Source organism: Rana temporaria, chromosome 1 (assembly GCF_905171775.1).
Source record: "Rana temporaria chromosome 1, aRanTem1.1, whole genome shotgun sequence".
Taxonomy (NCBI): Eukaryota; Metazoa; Chordata; class Amphibia; order Anura; family Ranidae; genus Rana; species Rana temporaria.
The window spans coordinates 216876892-216896875 of record NC_053489.1 but is presented as its reverse complement, the minus strand read 5'-3'; the positions used below and the strand labels follow the sequence as shown (position 1 = coordinate 216896875).

Sequence of the window (19984 nt, the reverse complement as noted above, 5' to 3'; positions counted from 1 at the left end):
ATGAAAAAAAAATAAGACTACAAAAAAAGCTCTGTATGCAGTAAATAGAAGTCCAGTCATCTAGTAGTAACAACACAACAGAGCATGTTTTCAGGATTTATTTTTTCCCCCCTAGCAAAAATAGTTCAAGTATTTACCAAGTCAAATAACAGTAAGAAGTTTCACTCACATAAATGCAATTTAATCTAGCCATTCCAGCACAACAAGCATTACAATTTGACGTCTATGCAATACTGTTAATAGACAAAACTATTACTAAATATGATACTCGTGCAACAATAAATAGCTCAAGGAACTAGCTAAAAAAGAAAAAGCTGAATATAAAAACAAACATTAGTATTTCCAAAAGGAAGTCCAAAGTAATAAAGGTTTTTCAATAAATGCAAGACTCATGCCTAGTACACACGATCGGTTTTCAAACTGAGGGGAAAACCCGAGAACCTCGGCTCGGTCCCTTTTCCCCTATACACATGGCCGGTTTTTCCGACAGGAAAACTGCCAGGAGAGCCTTGGTTGGGAAAACCGGCCGTGTGTATGCTCCCTAGCAGTGTTTCCCATAGGAAAACTACGAAAAAAAAACAAAAAAAAAAAAAACGATTCTCTTTTTTTTTTTTTACCGCAGTTTTCCTGTCGGGAAAACTGCTAAGGAGCATACACACGGACGGTTTTCCCAGCCAAAGAAAAACACAGCAGTTTTCCAGATGGGAAAACTGATCATGCGTACTAGGCATCAGCCCAAATCTTGCTGTAAAAACAGCATTTTAGGTTTACCTGGGAAGATCCTTCTCATGGAGTACATCACAGAATAATACAGGATATCATCATCTGCATTATGGTGGGGTTATGCTGCCACATTCAGGTGACTGGACACTGGCAAAAAAAAAGTCAGGAAGACCCCTCCCAGCCATACCCTCTCCCTGTTAGGGGGTTTCAGTTTCTGTAGCAAGTCATAAACCACAAAGGCAGAGGGGTGGGATCCCTGTGTCCTGTGATGTACTCCAAGGAAACGATATTACAGGCAAGCCAAAAAAAAATTACAAAAATAAAATCAAAATTTTCTTTATTGTACATCCCAGGAAACAAAACAAGGCATCTTCATTACAATATGGATGTTCCAATGCAAACAATTTGAGGGATGGCCAACAGAAGCCATCCAACCAAAACCTCATGCAGCAGTTTGCCAAACTTGTTGACCAAAACGTCCACATGGTAAAACTTTATAAAAAGTATGCACTGAAGACTACTGATTAAATGGTAGACATGGAAGCGGTGTAATCCTTCCTTGGGCCTTTGGGAAGTGCTAGTAGGGAAACAGACTAATGAATTGCAGCAATAAAAATCAGGTATTACCCAATAGCAGAAACCTCGACTAAGGTGTGAAGAGCCTTGTCCACTGACATCTGAGGCATAGGACAAATGAATGGAAACAAAAAAAAATCTGGTTGAGCTTGAAGAAACCACCTTAGGTAAATTGATGGCCGAGGCCATAAAACCACCTTGTCATGGTGAAACACCGGGATCTGCAAGTCAAAGTATTATCAAGCATAGAAATAGCCTTCTGATACAGATAGGACTAAAAGGGAAATCTTTGATGGGATCAAACAGATTTCTAAAAAAAAAAAAAAAAAAAATAATAAAAGTACGAAGTCGATGTCCCACAGAGTCAACACAGTTAGAACACGCCAGCCACCTTGCACAAAAAGGTACGCACCAGGAAATGCAAAGCAATAGGTCTCTAAAAGAGGACCACCATGGACGAAATCTGATCTGATCACACCAGTCCAAGGTTAAATCCAAACTGGAGAAAAGCCAGCATGCGACCCACGCGGGGACAACTTTTTGGAGCCTGCAAAGTATTGCACCAGCAATCAGCAGATCACTGGTACCATGCAGGTGTCCTGCAGACCCTCAGTATCTGTGCGCCCGTACATCCCATACGGGCAAGCAGATACACCGACAGAAAGAATCAATGAACTACCGCTACACAGCGCTGTGGTAGTTCATTGAGAACTACAAGCCGACATCCGCAGCAGCTGCAGCATTGGGAGGACGTTACAAAACGAGTGGAACATGTAACATGTTCCCAAAGGTGAACTTATCCTTTAAGACCTGTGGTAAATCTTCTTTGAAGTCACCTTCCAATTCTTTAGTATGGTAGGAATGAGAGAAACAGACTTTCTTAAAGCCAGCAACTGTAAGATCGGACCTTGCAACAGGGAGGTTGAGATGATTCGGAAAGAGTCAAAGGGTCATCCGCTGACATGTTCACAATGTTGGAGATCTACGTTCTCAGGGGCTAAGCTGGGCAATCAGAATCACCAGAATTCCTTACAATCCGTAAGGCGATGAGAAAGAAGCTGTAATAGCAAGGCATAGATTAGGGAGAATAGGTCTCACTATGCCACTATATCATCCAATGAGAACACTTGAGGATCCCTGGTCCTACACACACAAATAAGTTCACTTATTTGGGAGCATGAAATTGTCCAAAATGTCTCGGTATGCCGACGCCTTAATAGTTCCATTCACACACACGATCGGTTCATCCGATGAAAACGGACTGATGGATTTTTTTCATCAGATATCCGATGAAGCTGACTTTCATCAGTCGTGCCTACACACCATCGGTTAAAAAAACGATTGTGTCAGAACGCTGTGACGTAAAACACAACAACGTGCTGAGAAAAATGAAGTCAATGCTTCCAAGCATGCGTGGACTTGATTCAGAGCATGCATGGATTTTTAACCGATGGACGTGCCCACAGACAATCGTTTTTTTCTATCGGTTATTTAACCAAATCAATCAATCAAATAATTTTAAAACAAGTTCCTAGTTTTTTAACCGATGGATAAAAAAACGATGGGGCCCACACACGATCGGTTTGTCTGATGAAAACGGTCCATCAGACCGTTTTCTAGGGGGTGCTGAATTTAATCGCTGCATCGCGATTCGGGAGTCCCCGATGCGGCAGCGATGCATGCGACCCCAATAATCGATGTCCGTGACGTCATCCGACATGCCCCGCCCCTCCCGGGAGATCGCTCTGAGCAGGTCTTTTAAAATACTTGTTTTGTAATAAATGTGCGTTATAATCCATTAAAGTGGAGTTTTCATCCCAAAATTATTTTCTCATTATTGTGCTCATTAGACCTAAAAAAGTTAAAAAAAATAATAATTTTTTTTTACTCCTCTGGAAATGCCTGTTGCTATGCGGTGCCACAAAATCTGCCTTTGAAATCACCTAGGATTCTGACATCATCTCCCTCTAATGCTCCTGGGAAATGTGTGTCATCATTTCCCAGGATGCAGTGCGCTGTCCAATTATCACTCCCCATCCAAGACTTCCAGGAAGTGCTTGTAGGCTTCACAATGCCCACAAGCAAAAAGACAACGGTGTGGACATAGTTTTATAAACTATCTTTTTTAAATATCTATGCGGATCGGCGGCGGATTGTAAAATAGTAAGTGACCAGATTTATATTATAAAAACGCAGGATGAAAGGACATACATTTAAAAAATGCTAATTGTGGTTGGAACTCCGCTTTAAGTGGCCACCGCTGTATGTGCTTTTTTAAAATATATGCAGATTCATACCTCATAGCTCCGTGTGTAGTAACTGTACATGCGATCATGTGACTCCATGGTCCGGCCCGCCTCTCCTCTCTCCTTTCACATCCCTCGTCTCAAGTCTCTTCTGACGCCAGCCCCGCCCGCCTCTCTTGTGATGTTACTTTAGCTAAAGACGATGGGCGGGGCTGAGAACGGAACGTCAGGAGAGATGTGAGACTTGAGGAGAGAGGCAGGCCGGACCATGTAGTCACATGAGAGGAATATACAGTTATATACACAGAGACATGAGGTATGAATCTGCATATGTTTTAAAAAGCACATTACAGCAGTGGCCACTTAATGGATTATAACGGCATTTATTACCACAGGTATTTTATCAGCAGTATGTGACTCCTACAGTGCTCTGTCTGTGCCAGCATTTCTCTGGCACTTTGCACATTCCACTGTGTCAACTCCTAGTGTGCTGGAATGTGCAAAGCCCAGAGAAATGTCAGCACACAGACAGTGCAGTGAAACTCACAGGGCTGTTTGTCAGTTGTGGATTCTAATCCCTCCTGACCTCCCAGCAGCCGTGTGTGTGTGTGTGTGTGTGTGTGTGTGTGTGTGTGTGTGTGTGTGTGATTTCCTGTACCCTGTAGTGCAATTTTTAAAGGGGAGTTCCACCCTATTTTTAGTTTTTTTTTAAATCAGCAGCTACAAAAAGTGTAGCCGCTGACTTTTATTAAACCGACACTCACCTGTCCCACGGTCCATCGATGAGGCCGCCTGGAGCTCCACTCGTCTACCCCCCTCCTCTCCCCTGTCAAATCTACTGTGGGCACCCGGCCATGACAGCTTACAGCTTCATGGCCGAGTGCACACTGCGTTCTGCCATTGACCAGCCAATCTTCTGGGACCTGTGTTGCGTCCCAGAAGATCGCTGGCACGGAGGGGCCGCCTAGGGCGAGAGGAGTCTCCTCCTAGGGGGCCGGGACAGGAAGGAGAAAGTGAGACAGGAAGTCCGACTAAAAAGAGGTTACACCCCCCCCCCCCTCTAAAACATGACATGCCAAATGTGGCATGTCAGGGTGCAAGGAGTGTCCCACAATCCAGCGATGTGGCCACCTGAACACTCCATGCTCTCCCCTGCCTGTCCACGGCGCTGGCAATACTACTGTGGGCATCCGGCTGTGACAGCTTGCAGCTTCACAGCCGGGTGCGCATGTTTCACTTAGCTGTCTTGCATAGCCGGGCAATCTTCTGGGACCTGTGATGTGTCCCAGAAGATTGCTTGGAGGAAGGGCCGCCTAGGCGGCCCAAGCGGAAGCGCGTCAGCAATCGTGATGCATCGCGGAATCGAATCGTTGACCATATAATCGTAATCGAATCGTGAGCCCAGTGAAGATGCGCACCCCTACCGTTTTCATCAGACAAACCGATCGTGTGTACGCGGCATAAGGGGCCAAGCGCAACCCCACACCATAATCCCCCCTCCACCAAATTATTAGGACCATTGCACAACACAAGGTCCATAAAGACATGGATGAGCGAGTTTGGGGTGGAGGAACTTGGCTGGCCTGCACAGAGTCCCGACCTCAACCCAATAGAACACCTTTGGGATGAATTAGAGTGGAGACTGCGAGCCAGGCCTTCTCATCCACATTAGTGCCCGACCTCACAATTGCGCTTCTGGAAGAATGGTCAAACATTCCCATAGTCACGCTACCAAACCTTGTGGACAGCCTTCCCAGAAGAGTTGAAGCTGTTAGAGCTTCAAAGGGTGGGCCAACACAATAGTGAACCATACAGACGAAGACTGGGATGCCATTAAAGTTCATGTGCGTGTAAAGGCAGGCACCCCAATACTTTTTGTATAGTGTATATATAGGGACCCTTACTGGAAAGAGCAGCCCAGGTCAGATGAGAGGGAACTGTGTGACTAAACAGCAGTACGCTGGTTATCCCAAGAGATTTGACAGTGCTAAATCCATCAAGGAAATGTTATGCGGCCTCTTTAATAATTGCTGCGACTTGTACTGTAGACCCACACAAGAATGGCACGGTTGTGACATATAGTCCAATAGTGGAGGTTGCTCTGCTGTGACCTCTAGACAAAAAAAAAAGAACTTGTATTCCCACTAAAAAAAGGTTCTGCTGTGACCCGTAGTCCCACAGGGAGCCCACAATGCATGATATCCAAGATGGCCACCGCCAGTGTGCTTCTCCTACTGGTGACATCACCTAGCTTCAAGGCACAAGGCTACCAGCGGGGCTACTGCCAGGGTACTCGCCATTTCATGCCACAGCACCCCCCAAAAGAGGTCCAATGTTCATCCAATGTGGTAGGCAATGCCACAAGGGCCTTCAGTGACTGCCTGAAGTTTCCTATAAGCTAATCTTTGTATATGTTCGTCACATGGTGCCATGGGTATTCTCTTTAGTAAGAACCTTGCCAGCTCTCGCTAAAATTACTTATCTTGTCTGTTTCTTTTTTTCATAGTGTTTAAAATTTTGTACAGAAATATAAAGATGTCTGGTTGGAGTATTCTTATGCATTGTAACCCCCACCTTTTGTAGAAATGCATGCTTTTAATTCACTGAGGATTTGTCTTCGTTCTTTCACACTGGCTGTTGTCACCTTTGCTGCAAATTTCTTCAGAGCATCCTGCGCCTGGAAAACAAAGATTGAAAAAAAAAAAATTTAGATAATCAAAACTACCAAAGGACAGCAATCAGAGACATGCCAGATATATGCTCGCAGTGGCCCAATTTTTATTTTCCTCAAATTAAAAACATGTTATTTTTACCTGCTCTGTACAATGGTATCGCACAGTGCGATCCTTTACTTTCGCTTCTGGGGTTCCACCACGGGTGCTTTTGGCTCGTGCTCCCTTCAGAGTCAACGCCAACCAGCAAGCTGTGTGCTATGGGGAGACTCATGGGGGCGTACTTCCAAACCGGGCTGTGTGCCTCCATAAAAAAACAGCGCTGTTTGGTGCCGCCCCGTGCTCCACCCTTACATGATTTGATTGACAGCAGCAGGAGCCAATGGCTTCCACTGCTGCCCCTGTGTCCTGTAAATGCAGGAAGAAAGGAGAGTAGGGCTGCTGACAGGGACAGCACTGAATCAGGAGTGGTGACGGGTAAGTGTTTAAGGAGGGGGGGGGGGGGGGCACAGACATGGAAAGGTTGTTTTAACCTAAAGCAGAGAATGCATTAAGGTAAAAAATAATACGTTAGCACCACTTTAGCCACTTCCCGACTGCACTATAGCCGGACAGCTACAGCACGGTAGTTCAGTTCCGGGAGGGTGTCATGATGTCCTCCTGTGATCGTTGTGTCCTTAGGACACAGCTGATCACAAATCAGGGTAAAGGGCCAATCACAGCGGCCCTTTACCACGTCATCAGCTGTGTCCAATCAGCTGATCACAATGTAAACACGTTGTCGTCATTCCTTACATCACATTGACAGTGTGAGGAGGAGAGCCGATAACCACACTTGTGTGCATGGGACATGTACTGTGATAATTAGGGCACCGATTGTCAGTGTCCTGATTATCAGTGCCGCCCAAAAAGTTGGATTTTTGGTTTATTTAGCAAAAAACAAAACACCCAGTGGTGATTAAATACCACCAATAGAAAGCTCTATTTGTGTGGGAAAAAATGATAAAAAGTTCATATGGCTACAGTGTAGCTCGACCACCCAGTTGTTATTCAATGTGTGACAGCGCTGAAAGCTGAAGTCTGGGCAGAAAGGGGGTAAAAGTGCCCAGCAGACAAGTAGTTAAAGGAAATTTGTAGTGAGATAACTAGGTTGGTTACCATTACTGACCTCCTGAAAATGGTACTTGCCCGACTGTCCCTGGCTTCATAACTATCCATGTCACTGACCTGGCACAAGCATGCAGACTGAGACAGAGTAAAGTCACTTCCCCTGATTTGCATACTTTTATGGTGTTAGCTATTGCACCCTACATTTTTGCCTAACTACTAGGGGTGTGGAAAATAATCGTTGAATAGATGCAGTCTTGCATGATTCAGCATCAATTCGGAGAATGGGCTGCATCGATTGCATGGATGACATCATGCCGGCTCCCCTTGCCTCTCCCGAGGGCAGCCCTACCCATGCACTCTAAAGTTAAAACTAATCACTGTCAGTCCCTCTGTTTCGTGCATTTCTTCCTACAGTGTGTATGGGTTAATGCAAACTGGGTGCCTCTACCTCATCTCCGATCTCTCAGAGCTGGTCACAGTCACCTGCCCTCAGGCCAGGGATGTTCTCCTCCCAGCCAGACATGAATGTGACCAGTGCTGAGAGATCTGAAAATAATAAGGTAGAGGCATCTTTTAAATTAACACTTACACTTGGTCTAGGTGAATTCACCTACAAAATCATACCTTTCTTACAAGTCGGGTCATTCACCCCAACCATATGTGAAGCTCTGATTGTTCTACTACTTAAAGCAGTTCTATAGTTGAAAGGTTTTTACCTTCATGCATTCTATACATTAGGTTAAAAAAAAAACTTTAGTAGCTCTTCCCCTGCCACCCACCACCACCTCCAAATACTTACCTGTATTGATCCAGGGCTGTGCCAGTCTGAAGGTCTTCTCTCCACTGCACTGGTAGTAGTGGGAGCCATTGGCTACATTTGTTGTCAGTCAACCCTGTGAGAAGGGGGGAGCAGGGCCAAGCCGCGCTGTGTGTGTTGACGCGCACAACCCGACTTGGCATTGAGCTTGCTTGTGTGACCCAATACTAGAGCTGCACGATTAATCGCGGAGAGAATCGCGATTTCGATTCTCCCCGCGGGATGACCGGCGATTCTTCTGTTTTCACCGCTGGTTCCACGTAACCAGCGTGGAACGCAAAAGCCGCCAATATCAAAACCGACGTCAGCAGCCTGCAGTAGTTTGTATCCATGCGCCACCCAGTGGTTCCCGGCGGTACTGCTTGTGATGTATTCATCCTTCTCACAGTTCTGTACAACTGTGTGTATCCATGCGCCACCCAATGGTTGCTGGCAGTACTGCTTCTGATCTATAAAAAAAAGAGACCAGCGATATGTCTATAATGTTAAAGATCATATAGCTCCTATGAAAAAAAGCAGAATCAAAGTTTGATTCTGCTTTTTTCATAGGAGTTATATGATCTTTAACATTATAGACATATCACTGGTCTCTTTTTTTATATATTCATATTTTTTAGATAAATCACAGGTTTATTTATTATTATTTTTTTTTTGGGGGGGTTCTGGCATAATTTTTTTTGAGAATCGTGAGAGAATTGTGATCTTTAGTCTAAGCAAATGAATCGCGATTCTCATTTTTACCAGAATCGTGCAGCCCGACCCAATACCAAGCGTTTTCCTATGAAGGAGCCAAAAAGAACTGGCGAGGGACCCCAGAAGGGGAGGTTAAGGGCCACGATGTGCACTAATCTTGTGCAGAGTAGGCAAGTATACCATGTTTATTTTTTTAGGGGAAAGAAAAATGAGCTCACAACCGCTTTAGTGTAACCAAAAGGCAAAAAATAAATTTCCCCCCATTTTTGGATAGAGTAAGGGTTATAACCTATCAGTTCTGTTGTCATTTGTGTCCCATAGGGAAGGCTTCCCTTTCAGTTCAGTTCCTATACCCAAAACAGGAAGCGAGAAGAAATTCCTCCAAAGTGAGGGGATCCTGGCGTGCCACCAGAACTAGTGTAACCATTGGAAGATTTCCACTCTATCACTGATCTGGTTTCAACCCAAAATTTGGAATCTTTTTACTTTCAAGGATAATGGTAAACAAGACAAATATAAAAAGTGTGAATCTCCATAACGGGGGCACAGACAGCAGTAAAAAACCAGCAGGTATTGTAATCCCTCTTCAAAACTAAAACAAAAAGTTTTGCCTTTAGTTACGCTTTAAAGCAGGCAAAGATCCCACAGAGTTTAAGAATACTAATATCACTGTTAACCAGATGTGGTTTGTCCCTGGTAGATCAACCAGACTTAACAGATACATTTTCACAAACTTGCAATATAATCATTAGACCTCTAGTATCTCTTGACATGCATAAAGCATCTGACAGAATGGAATAGCCATATCTCCTGATACTACTGCACAGATAAACCAATATTAATTGACATGCAGATGCTACTCCTTGCTCCACATTTTCCAAAATAAAAACAACTTTGTAGACTTCTGGATGGTAGGGTGAATTGGGACAAATCTATACATGTTGCCCTTCATCGGGATCCGTCGAATGCATTTAGACCTTATCCCAATTACAACTAGTCCACCAATTCAAATATTCAGACATCATTATTCAACTACCCTGGAAATGTACAGTGCCTTGCAAAAGTATTTACCCCTTGGCTTTTTACCTATTTTGTTACATTACAGCCTTTAGTTACATTTTTTTTTTTTATCTGAATTATATGTGATGGATCAGAACACAATAGTCTAAGTTGGTGAAGTAAACTTTGAAAAATATATACATATCATTTTTTTATGAAAAATAGTTTCATTAGGCATGTGCGTATGTATTCTTCCCCTTTTGTCATGAAGCCCATAAAAAGCTCTGGTGCAACCAATTTCCTTCAGAAGTCACATTTAGTGAAATGATGTCCACCTGTGTGCAATCTAAGTGTCACATGATCTGTCATTACATACACACACCTTTTTGAAAGGCCCCAGAGGCTGCAACACCTAAGCAAGATGCACCACTAACCAAACACTGCCATGAAGACCATGGAACTCTCCAAACAAGTAAGGGATAATGTTGTTGGGTTAGGGACTATAAAAAATATCCACATTTTTGATGATCCCTAGGAGCGCCATCAAATCTATCATAACCAAATGGAAAGAACATGGCACAACAGCTAACCTGTCAAGAGAGATGGCTGCACACCAAAACTCACAGACCTGGAGCAGTTTTGCAAGGAGGAAGGGGCAAAAAAATCTGTTATTTTGTCTTATTTGTTGTTTGCTTCACAATATTGATCAGAGAGGGAGCACAGAGACCTAAGGTAACCATGGAGGAGTTGCAGAATTCCACAGCAGAGACACTGGAGTGTCTGTTCATAGGACGACAATAAGCAGTACGCTCAATAGAGTTGGGCTTTATGGCAGAGTGGCCAGAAGAAAGCCATTACTATGATGGACATAAAGTAAAATTTTAGTCTCAACAGACCAGAGCACCTTCCTCCATACGATTTGTAAGTCTCCCACATGCCCCGATCGTTGCGAAAAGGCATGTGGGAGACTCCCAAAACGTACGGAGGAAGGTGCTCTGGGGTCTGATGAGACTAGAATTGATCTTTCTGGCCAAAGAAAATGCCATGTCTGGCGCAAACCCATCACATCACCCAAAGAACACCATCCCCGCAGTGAAACATGATGGTGGTGGCAGCATCATGCTGTGGGGATGTTTTCCAGCAATCGGGAGTGGGAAACTGGTCAGAGTTGAGGGAAAGATAGATGGTGCTAAATACAGGGATATTCTTGAGCAAAACCTGTACCACTCTGTGTGTGATTTGAGGCTAGGACGGAGGTTCACCTTCCAGCAGGACATTGACCCCAAACACACAATGCTAAAGCAACACTTGAGTGGTTTAAGGGAAAACATGTAAATGTGTTGGAATGGCCTAGTCAAAGCCCAGAACTCAATCCAATAGAAAATCTGTGGTCAGACTTAAAGTTTGCTGTTCACAAGCGCAAACCATCCAACTTGAAATAGCTGGAGCAGTTTTGCAAGGAGGAATGGGAAAAAATCCCAGTGGTAAGATGTGGCAAGCTCATTGAGACTTATCCAAAGCGACTAGGAGCTGTGATAGCCGTAAAAGGTGGCTCTACAAATCATTTACTTTACAGGGCCGAATAGTTATGCACATTGACTTTTTCAGTTATTTTGTCATCTTTGTTGTTTGCTTCACAATAAAAAAAAAAAAAATCAAATCATCTTCAAAGTTGTGGGCACGTTCTGTAAATCAAATGATGCAAAATTGCAAATCCTCAATCAATTTTAATTCCAGGTTTTGAGGCAGCAAAAAATAAAAAATGCCAAGAGGGTTGAATACTTTTGCAAGGCACTGTATCTCGTTATAGACTCCATATGCAGGAAAAGGCCAGAACCTGGATGTCCCTACCCATAGATTTCCTGGGAAAAGCTATTTAAATGGATTAGTCCATGAGCATACAGCATACTGTTCCTGTACCCCAACAACTGCCACTTCAAATTTATGCAATTTAAAAAAAAATGTCCCCATTAATATTATCTAACCATCCAACTAGTCATAATACACAAATGGCTTTATTTAACTAGGAATCCTCCCTGCACTGTCAAGCAGGCAGATCTTTTAACCTCATATGATAGTTTGATTCAGACGCAAGATATTTCTATGAATTATCTTGCTGTTCACAATGTGTCTGGCTGAAGTAATCTGGGAAATAAGTCTCTTCGCCGGTTATTTCAGGATATAGCATTTAAAACCATGTCCTAGATGTGCAGTACACTTGCATTTTATACAATCTTCTATGGGAATGTGTCTGATTCGCAGATGCGTTCTGTTGTGAACAGGCATTCTCTCCCCCTCCTCACTACACCTCCCCCTCTCCCTGCTCAGCCAATCCTCACCTACAACGGAGAGGAACCGCTGAACAGCAGTTTTTTCTCTTCGCAGAGAAAACGGAGCTGGAATTTGCACCGCACAGCCTTAAAGTTTGCCAGGAAACTACAGATTTGTCATATGCTGTGGCAATCCATCTTCAGGCACCAAATTACTGAATTCAGAGTTACCTCCTTTGCCTTGTCCTGCATCTACTGCTTACCTTTCAGGATGCATTAATAAAAAAAAAAAAAAACTCTGTATACTACTGCTTTACTAATGTTTGCATAAACAGAGGTCATCCATGTTTTTATGAATAACTTTTGGGTGCATTTAAAGCGGGGGTTCACCCTTAGAGGGCACTTTTCCCCCTTAGATTCCTGCTCGTTATTACTAGGGGAATCGGCTATTTATTTTAAAATATGTGCAGTACTTACCCGTTTACGAGACGCATCCTCTCCGTCGCTTCCGGGTATGGGCTTCGGGAATGGGCGTTCCTTCTTGATTGACAGGTTTCCGAGAGGCTTCCGACGGTCGCATCCATCGCGTCACGATTTTCCGAAAGAAGCCGAACTTCGGTGCGCAGGCGCAGTATAGAGCCGCACCGACGTTCGGCTTCTTTCGGCTACGAGTGACGCGATGGATGCGACCGTCGGAAGCCTCTCGGAAACCTGTCAATCAAGAAGGAACGCCCGCTCCCGAAGACCATACCCGGAAGCGACGGAAGAAGATGCAGCTCGAAAACGGGTAAGTACTGCACCTATTTTAATACAAATAGCCGATTCCCCTAGACCGAACGAGCAGGAATCTAGGGGAAGAAAAAAAAAAATTTTAGAAATGGGTGAACTCCCGCTTTAACTCTTCTCCATACATGCTCACCAAGAGCTTTTAAAATGTATATGATCTTATCTCTGACATATCAACTGCTGCAAACATCTATTTGTATGCTTTTCTCTCCTCTTCTGTTATGTAGGTTATGCATGTAACAGATGATACTAAGCATTGTTAAAGCTTTAGCTGCATTTAATGTTTATTTTTTTAAATGTAAAAAAAAAAACATCCATCTCACCCTTTTTATTAAAAAGGAATAAAAAACAAAAGTTACAATTACCAAAAAAAGGTTACAATGCTTGACAACACAACTCCAGCGACCTCTTATGAAAAATAACCAGTGTAGAAAAGTACATCTGGGGAGTTACAATACTTTTAAAGCCCATGTAGACTTGCCTGACAAAAGAGCAATGATTCTCGGAAAAAGAAATGGAAGCGAGAGAAATTGGATTGGAAATTAAAAAAAAAAAAAATGCAAGGGATTTCCCTCACTTCCTGCTATGTCTACAGTAAAGTGAAAGCAAACAGCGTGCGAGACAGCTGTCAAAATAATTCCACCCGTTTTTTTTTTTGGGTGGAACATGTAAATGCAGCATCTCCCCAATCCACTGCCTGTAGTGACAGCGAGCAGGGGATCATCTCCCTGTCACAATTTTAAATGCAGCTGTGCAGGGCTCTGCCTACCCAGCAGTGTCATTCATTCATTAACACAGTTCTGTGAATGGGAGACATACAAGTACTGACAGCTTGTGCAGCTGTTGGCTTGTAGTTCTCAATGAACTATTGGGATGCTGTTGAGCACTCTAGGTAGTTCATTGAGGCTTCCTGTCAGTGTGGAACTGCCTGCCCATATGAGGTATGAGCAGACAGCTTACACCGACAGTCTGCAGGTGTCCTGTATTGCACCCGTGATCTGGTGATTGTGGGTGCAATGCTTTGTAGGCTCCTAGAGAAAACAAAAAACACTATGCATTTTTACCTGCAAAAAGATGTGCATTTATTTATTTTTATTTAAAGGTGAACTTATCCTTTAATCACAATAACTGAGCCTACCATTTTTTAAGGCCTGCCCTAATGTCAGGGACTATGATCTGTAGCTTTTTAGTCTCCCCCCCCCCCCTCTTTCCATTGGGGACTCTCTCCTATGAGAGCCCTCACCAAGTACTTAGACTAGCTTCAGAAGGTCCCTAATGAGCAGGATCAATCTGTCTTCAGCCTTGGATGGACAAGAGTACCTTGCCCCTGTTAGGAGCCTTAAGCCCCTTCCTCTTCAGAGATAGGTCGAATACTGTACCCCTGTGTACTTTTTTTTCTGCATGTTCGGATTTCACTTTTTTTTTTTGCAAACCAGGATTTCAGCACTGCACTATGGTGCTCCAAAAATTATTTTCACCCTCAATCAGACGTTAGATGCCGACCACCTTTCCTTCCCTCCATTGTGGAAATTGTTTTTTTTTTACATCACTTGCCTAGATGAATGACACGCCCTTTGCTCGCTGTGCCTCCTAGGATACGCAACAGACACACATAGTACACATGTACTGCATGTATAAAACATAGTCCTTCATTGAGAAAGTAGGAGGGGGGAAGGCCAAGCAAAGCAAACAGCTTTCGCATTATGTCACCGAAGAAGATGGTCAGGGAGAACAAGATAGGCAGGAAAGAAGCGGATCTCAATGTTCCACTTTAAAAAGTTTGATTGGATCAAGCTGTCCCAAAAAGAACTATTGCCTTCACTAAGATGCAACAGCTGTAAGCATGGAATAAACTATATGTAGCATCAGCAACATACAGTATACAGCGCTGCGTTCCAGCAAGTGGTAGAGTCCCATTCCCAGAACAAAGTTGAGTCGGTCCAAGTGCTGCTCAGCCATACACAGGGAGCCTTGTAACATTATGAATGAATACAAGGCATCTTATGATTGGCTAAGGACGATATTGTGATGTCATCCTTCCACTTCAACCAAACAGGGGAAATCTTGTATTAATTCATAAAAATTCAAGGCTTCCTGTGAATGGCTGAGCAGTGCTTAATTTCTTCCAGAGAAACCGCTTGAACAGACAGTGCTGTACATTGTGTGCGTTGCTGATGCTAGATACAGTTTAAATAGAGCCAGCAGCTGCATGTCTCAGTACTAGAAATAGTTTGCTTGGGCCAGCTTGGCCTAAAGAATCTATTTAAAAGCAGGGGCCAGCTGTCAGATTACTCCCACACACCCGCATTACTATGATTCCCACCTTCCCCCAAGTATGCTGGACTCCATTGACCCATAATCGGCATTACAGGTACTGCAGGGTACTGGGAAGGAAGCCTTACTGACCCGTAAGCAATGTGTAACATCATCACTTCCAGGTCCCCGTACTACTTTCCCCAGCCATACTGGAAGCTGATGGAACACGATCTGCATTCTACCAGCTTCACTGGAAGACAGGCGAGAAATCAAAAGTCTTTTAGACTCGTTACCAAAAAAATAAAATAAATTGCATAGGTGACTTTTGTTTTTTTAAATAAAATTGCAAAAAATGTAAGTTCCACACAAGCACTTAAATTAACCCCCCAAAAATGTTCAGCCCCCCACATACGAACATAAATGCATCAATTGCACTATGCATGTTGCATACTGACACGCAAGTCGGAGTGAGATCAATAAATCCAGGCCCATTATTCTTGGGTAACTAAACCGATGACACTTTTAAATCGCCTATGGAAAATATGGGGTACTGAAGTTTGCTGCCATTTCATGGGTGTGCCATATTTTAAGTTTTGACATGTGGGGTATCGACTTACTTATCCCCCCAAAAAAAGGGTACTTTATTGTGTTTGTGTGCCCTAAAATTAACTTTAGTATATTTTACCAAAATTTTGCATTTTCTAAACTGCTGCAATAATATGTGACAAAAAAATTGGAACTACGTGTGCTTTTTTTTGTGTTCTTCAACTGAAGTCATTGGGGCCTACAACTCCCCATTCTGCTTCAAAAGTAGCTCATTTCATTTTTGGAGCTGCGGCATTAAAGCATTTGTAAACCCAACATTTGATATTCCTGATATGTGCCTGCTGCTGTACCATGTACTTGTACGAAAACGTCTCCTGTTCTCTTTGTATTACTTCCTTTGTGTGAAATCCCTGGTGTTCCTGCCAGTCCCTCTGCTTTTCTATTATAAACTGACCACACTAAGCAGAACACACCATGGTAAGTAATCTAGCTGTGCTGAAAACTCGGCCTGCTCTCCTCTAATAAGCAGAATTGTCCCGACACCCCCCACTGCCTAGCCTTTCACTGAGAAGATCAGTGTACTGCAGCCTCTCCTCTCGCAGCTTTTGTGCAGCTGGGAACAGAGGGAATGCGATCACTTATAGAAAAGGGTATTTAGAATGTTTTTTAATATATCTATACACAAATGTTTTGCTTTTTATTTTAATCTAAATGGGTTGTTTTACAAAATGAGTGTTCACAATCACTTTAAGGGCTCTTTCACACGTCCGTTCAGTTTTTCAGATCAGTTTTTTTTTCATCAGTTGATCCGTTTTTGCATCCGTTTTTGCATCCGTTTTTGCATCCGTTTTTGCATCCGTTTTTTTTTTTTTTGGGGGGGGCTTTTTACATAGAAAAACGGATGTTAGCGGAACGGATGATTAACGGATCGTCCGTTTTTAGTCCGTTCCGTTTTTTAGACGGAAGAAAAATAGGGTTTTCTTCCGTCCAAAAAAACGGAACTGAACGCAGACGGATGCTAACGGACGTTAGCGGATGCTCATCCGCTAACGGACGCTAGCCCATAGGGAAGCATTGCGGTCCGTTAACGGACGTCCAAAAAACGGACGAACGGAACGGACGTGTGAAAGAGCCCTAAAGTGATACAAAAGTCTTGTTTAAAAAAAAAAATGACCTGCTCTGTGTAGTGGTTCTGCACAGATCAGCCCAGATTCTCCTCTTCTTGTGTCCCTTGCCAGCGCTCCTGGCCCCTCCCTCGTGCCCCCCATAGCAAGCTGCTTGCTATGGGGGCACCGCATAGCAATGAGAATTTCTCATTGGATAGATTGATAGGCTCTGTGTGTCTACCCCTTTTTGCTCTCCTCATTGGCTCAGCGCCCCACTGTTGTCTCAGCCAATGAGGAGGGAGAGTCCTGAACAGCCAAGACTCGTACAACATCGCTGGATTGAGATGGGGCTCAGGTAAGTATTAGGGGAGCTGCTGCACACTGAAGGTTTTTTATCTGAATGTATAGAATGCATTAAAATAAAAAAAACTTCTGCTTTTAAAACCTTTTAACCACTCAAGGACCTTGGCTGTTTTTCAGATTTGGCGTTTACAAGACAAACAGTTTTTTTTTTGCTAGAAAATTACTTAAAACCCCCCAAACATTATATATATTTTTTTTCTAACACCCTAGAGAATAAAATGGCGGTCATTGCAATACTTTGTCACACCGTATTTGCGCAGCGGTCTTACAAGCGCACTTTTTTTGGAAAAAAAAATCACTTTTTTGAATAAAAAAAAATAAGACAACAGTAAAGTTAGCCCAATTTTTTTATACATTGTGAAAGAATGTTACGCCGAGTAAAATGATACCCAACACGTCACGCTTCAAAATTGCGCCCGCTTGTGGAATGGCGTCAAACTTTTACCCTTAAAGGTCTCCATAGGCGACGTTTAAAAAATTCTATAGGTTGCATCTTTTGAGCTACAGAGGAGGTCTATATAGATGTACACAAGCCCAGCCGCTCTCTCGGGTCCTCATTGGATAGATTGATAGCAGCAGGAGCCACTGGCTCCAGTGACACAGGGGCGAGTACTTCCGTCAATAGATGCAGCAGCGGGACTCATGAGCGCGCCAGCATGGGTGCCCCAGGGAAAGGGGTTCTTCATGAGGGCACCTGATGGAAAAGGAGCCCTGTCGGGGAACAGCAGAAAAGGAGGGGCGGGGCGGGCTGCTCTGTGCAAAACCCTTGTACAGAGCAGGCAAGTATGACATGTTTGTTCTAAAAATAAAACAAACCTTTACAACCACTTTAAGTTACAGGTGGCTGAATGCGAACAAGGACAAGATTAAAGCATGGGATTTGGCTGAATTGAAGAACAAGACCAAACTCCATGGAGATTCCACTGGTAAGTTACTCTGTACAGCTGGTCGTAAACACAGTCCCCGCCCCTCTAACATGTTTCACCCCTCCTCCTAGGGCTTAATCATAGGAGGTCAAGTCATAGTGGACATAAACCCAATTCATGAAATTTGAGCTGGGCACATATCTGCAGTGTTTTGTTATCTCTCTTCAAAGAGCTGTGTCCTGTAGCTCTCTCTTGAACTGTTCCTCTGTTATCAGCCTGAAAACTCCTGACAAATTCTCAGACACATCAGATAAAAGCAGCCTGACATTTCTGTCAGGGGAGGTTGCTATAAACAGATTAGCAGGGAGCTGGCCCTATTACAAAACACCTCTGAGAGTCTCTGCCTATGATGAGAGGGGGTGTGTGCCTTTCCTCCAATCAGCAATTTTAGCTATCTTGGCTGTATGCCCAGACATCACACTCTGTGTTAAACAGGAAGAGAAAATTTCCTAACACATCTGAACTTTCTAAACAGTATATAAATGGGAAGTCAGCAGATATGGATGTCATCTGAGGCTGTTCACTTCACTGGATGTATGGAGGGTTTACATCCACTTTAAAGTGATTATAAAGGTTGTAATATATATTATATAAATGTATATAGTTAGTTAAACTTGCATGCTCCGTGTAATGTTTTGCACAGAGTACCCCCGGTCCTCTTCTTTTTGGGTCCCCTGCCAGTAGTAATGGCTCCTCCCCCCTGCCAAATGCCCCCAATAGCAAACCTCTTGCAATGAGGGGGGGGGGGGCACGCAGCGCTCTTGTGAATGGGCATTGCCTGGCTGGGCCCCGCTCTCTCCTCATTGGCTGTGACTGACCACAGCTGGAGTCCGGAGTCATTTCAGTACACACGATTGGCTCAGGGGAACATATAGTTACGTTTTATTGCAGGAGACATTGCACTGAATTCTTCTGTAATAGAATTCCCTACCTGCTTAGTGTACCACAGTGGAACTTTTAGTTCCTCTTTAAGCCCTAAGAGGGGGGAAACGTGTCAGAGGGGCGTGGCCTAAGGGCAGTGATTGCGTCTACAACCACCTATATATAATAAACGTACCAGGGGGGCGTGGGCCTGTTTTTTTTAGTTTTGCAGTGTAGGTTTCCCCTGGGATGTTACATGGGGCTTAGCTTAGAAGTGTGAATACAGGGGCTCGGTGTCACCTCATGTCCTGTAGTAAGAAGAGCTCCTAACTTGCAGTCTTCTGAGGAACCCATTGTCAGCGATGGACAGAATTCCCTCATTAGAATAAACTCAATTCCTAATAATTACTATGGACTGCGGTTCTCTATGTGTGCTCACACAATATACCACAGGCTGAGGGGAGACGATGTACAATAGTGCCCAGCCTTCTGACAATGAGTGAGTCCCAGCTCTCCCACACACCGTATGGAGGATGTGACTCATCATTGCGGAGAGGCGCTATAACACACAGCCGCTGCCTCTAATTCCACCACCGCACATTACACCCCGCCAACATCACCACACCACCCGGCCCGAAGGCTATAAATACACACACCAATCAGCTCAATCACTGCCACACTAACCTGCGTGTCCGCCGCCATCTTACCGGCTTTGACCCAGGAAGAACTAGTCACCGCACTTCCGCCAAATACTTCCACATGGCTCTAGCGGGAGACTACGTCACTTCCGGCGGGCGCCTCGACGGAACACAGGGCTGTCTCTTGTGTCTCGGAGAGAACGTTTAAAGCTACAGTACAGCCAAAAATGATTTTGGCCATTAGCAAAGCAAAACATAAGCTGGCTCTGATGGTGTGCGCCCCCCATCTTTGTTTCTTACATATCTTACTTTAACCACAGCTCCCAACATCCTTCTCATTTGTCCCTCATCTTCGTTTGTTACATATCTTACTTTAATCACAGCTCCCAACTGTCC

At 43.9% G+C, this 19984-nt stretch overlaps 1 protein-coding gene across 1 annotated transcript in view; it reads right to left on the bottom strand.

Annotated features, from left to right (window-relative positions):
* Positions 1-19729, bottom strand: part of GCN1 (GCN1 activator of EIF2AK4) — an 89311-nt gene extending 69582 nt beyond the window's left edge. Inside the window, exons 1-2 of the mRNA XM_040350444.1 lie at positions 19635-19729; positions 6120-6222 (exon numbers count right to left, since the gene is read on the bottom strand). Of these exons, the coding sequence (XP_040206378.1) occupies positions 6120-6222; positions 19635-19652 (121 nt within the window). The 5' untranslated portion in view covers positions 19653-19729. The remainder of the gene's footprint in view (positions 1-6119; positions 6223-19634) is intronic.
* Positions 19730-19984: the final 255 nt, after the last annotated feature.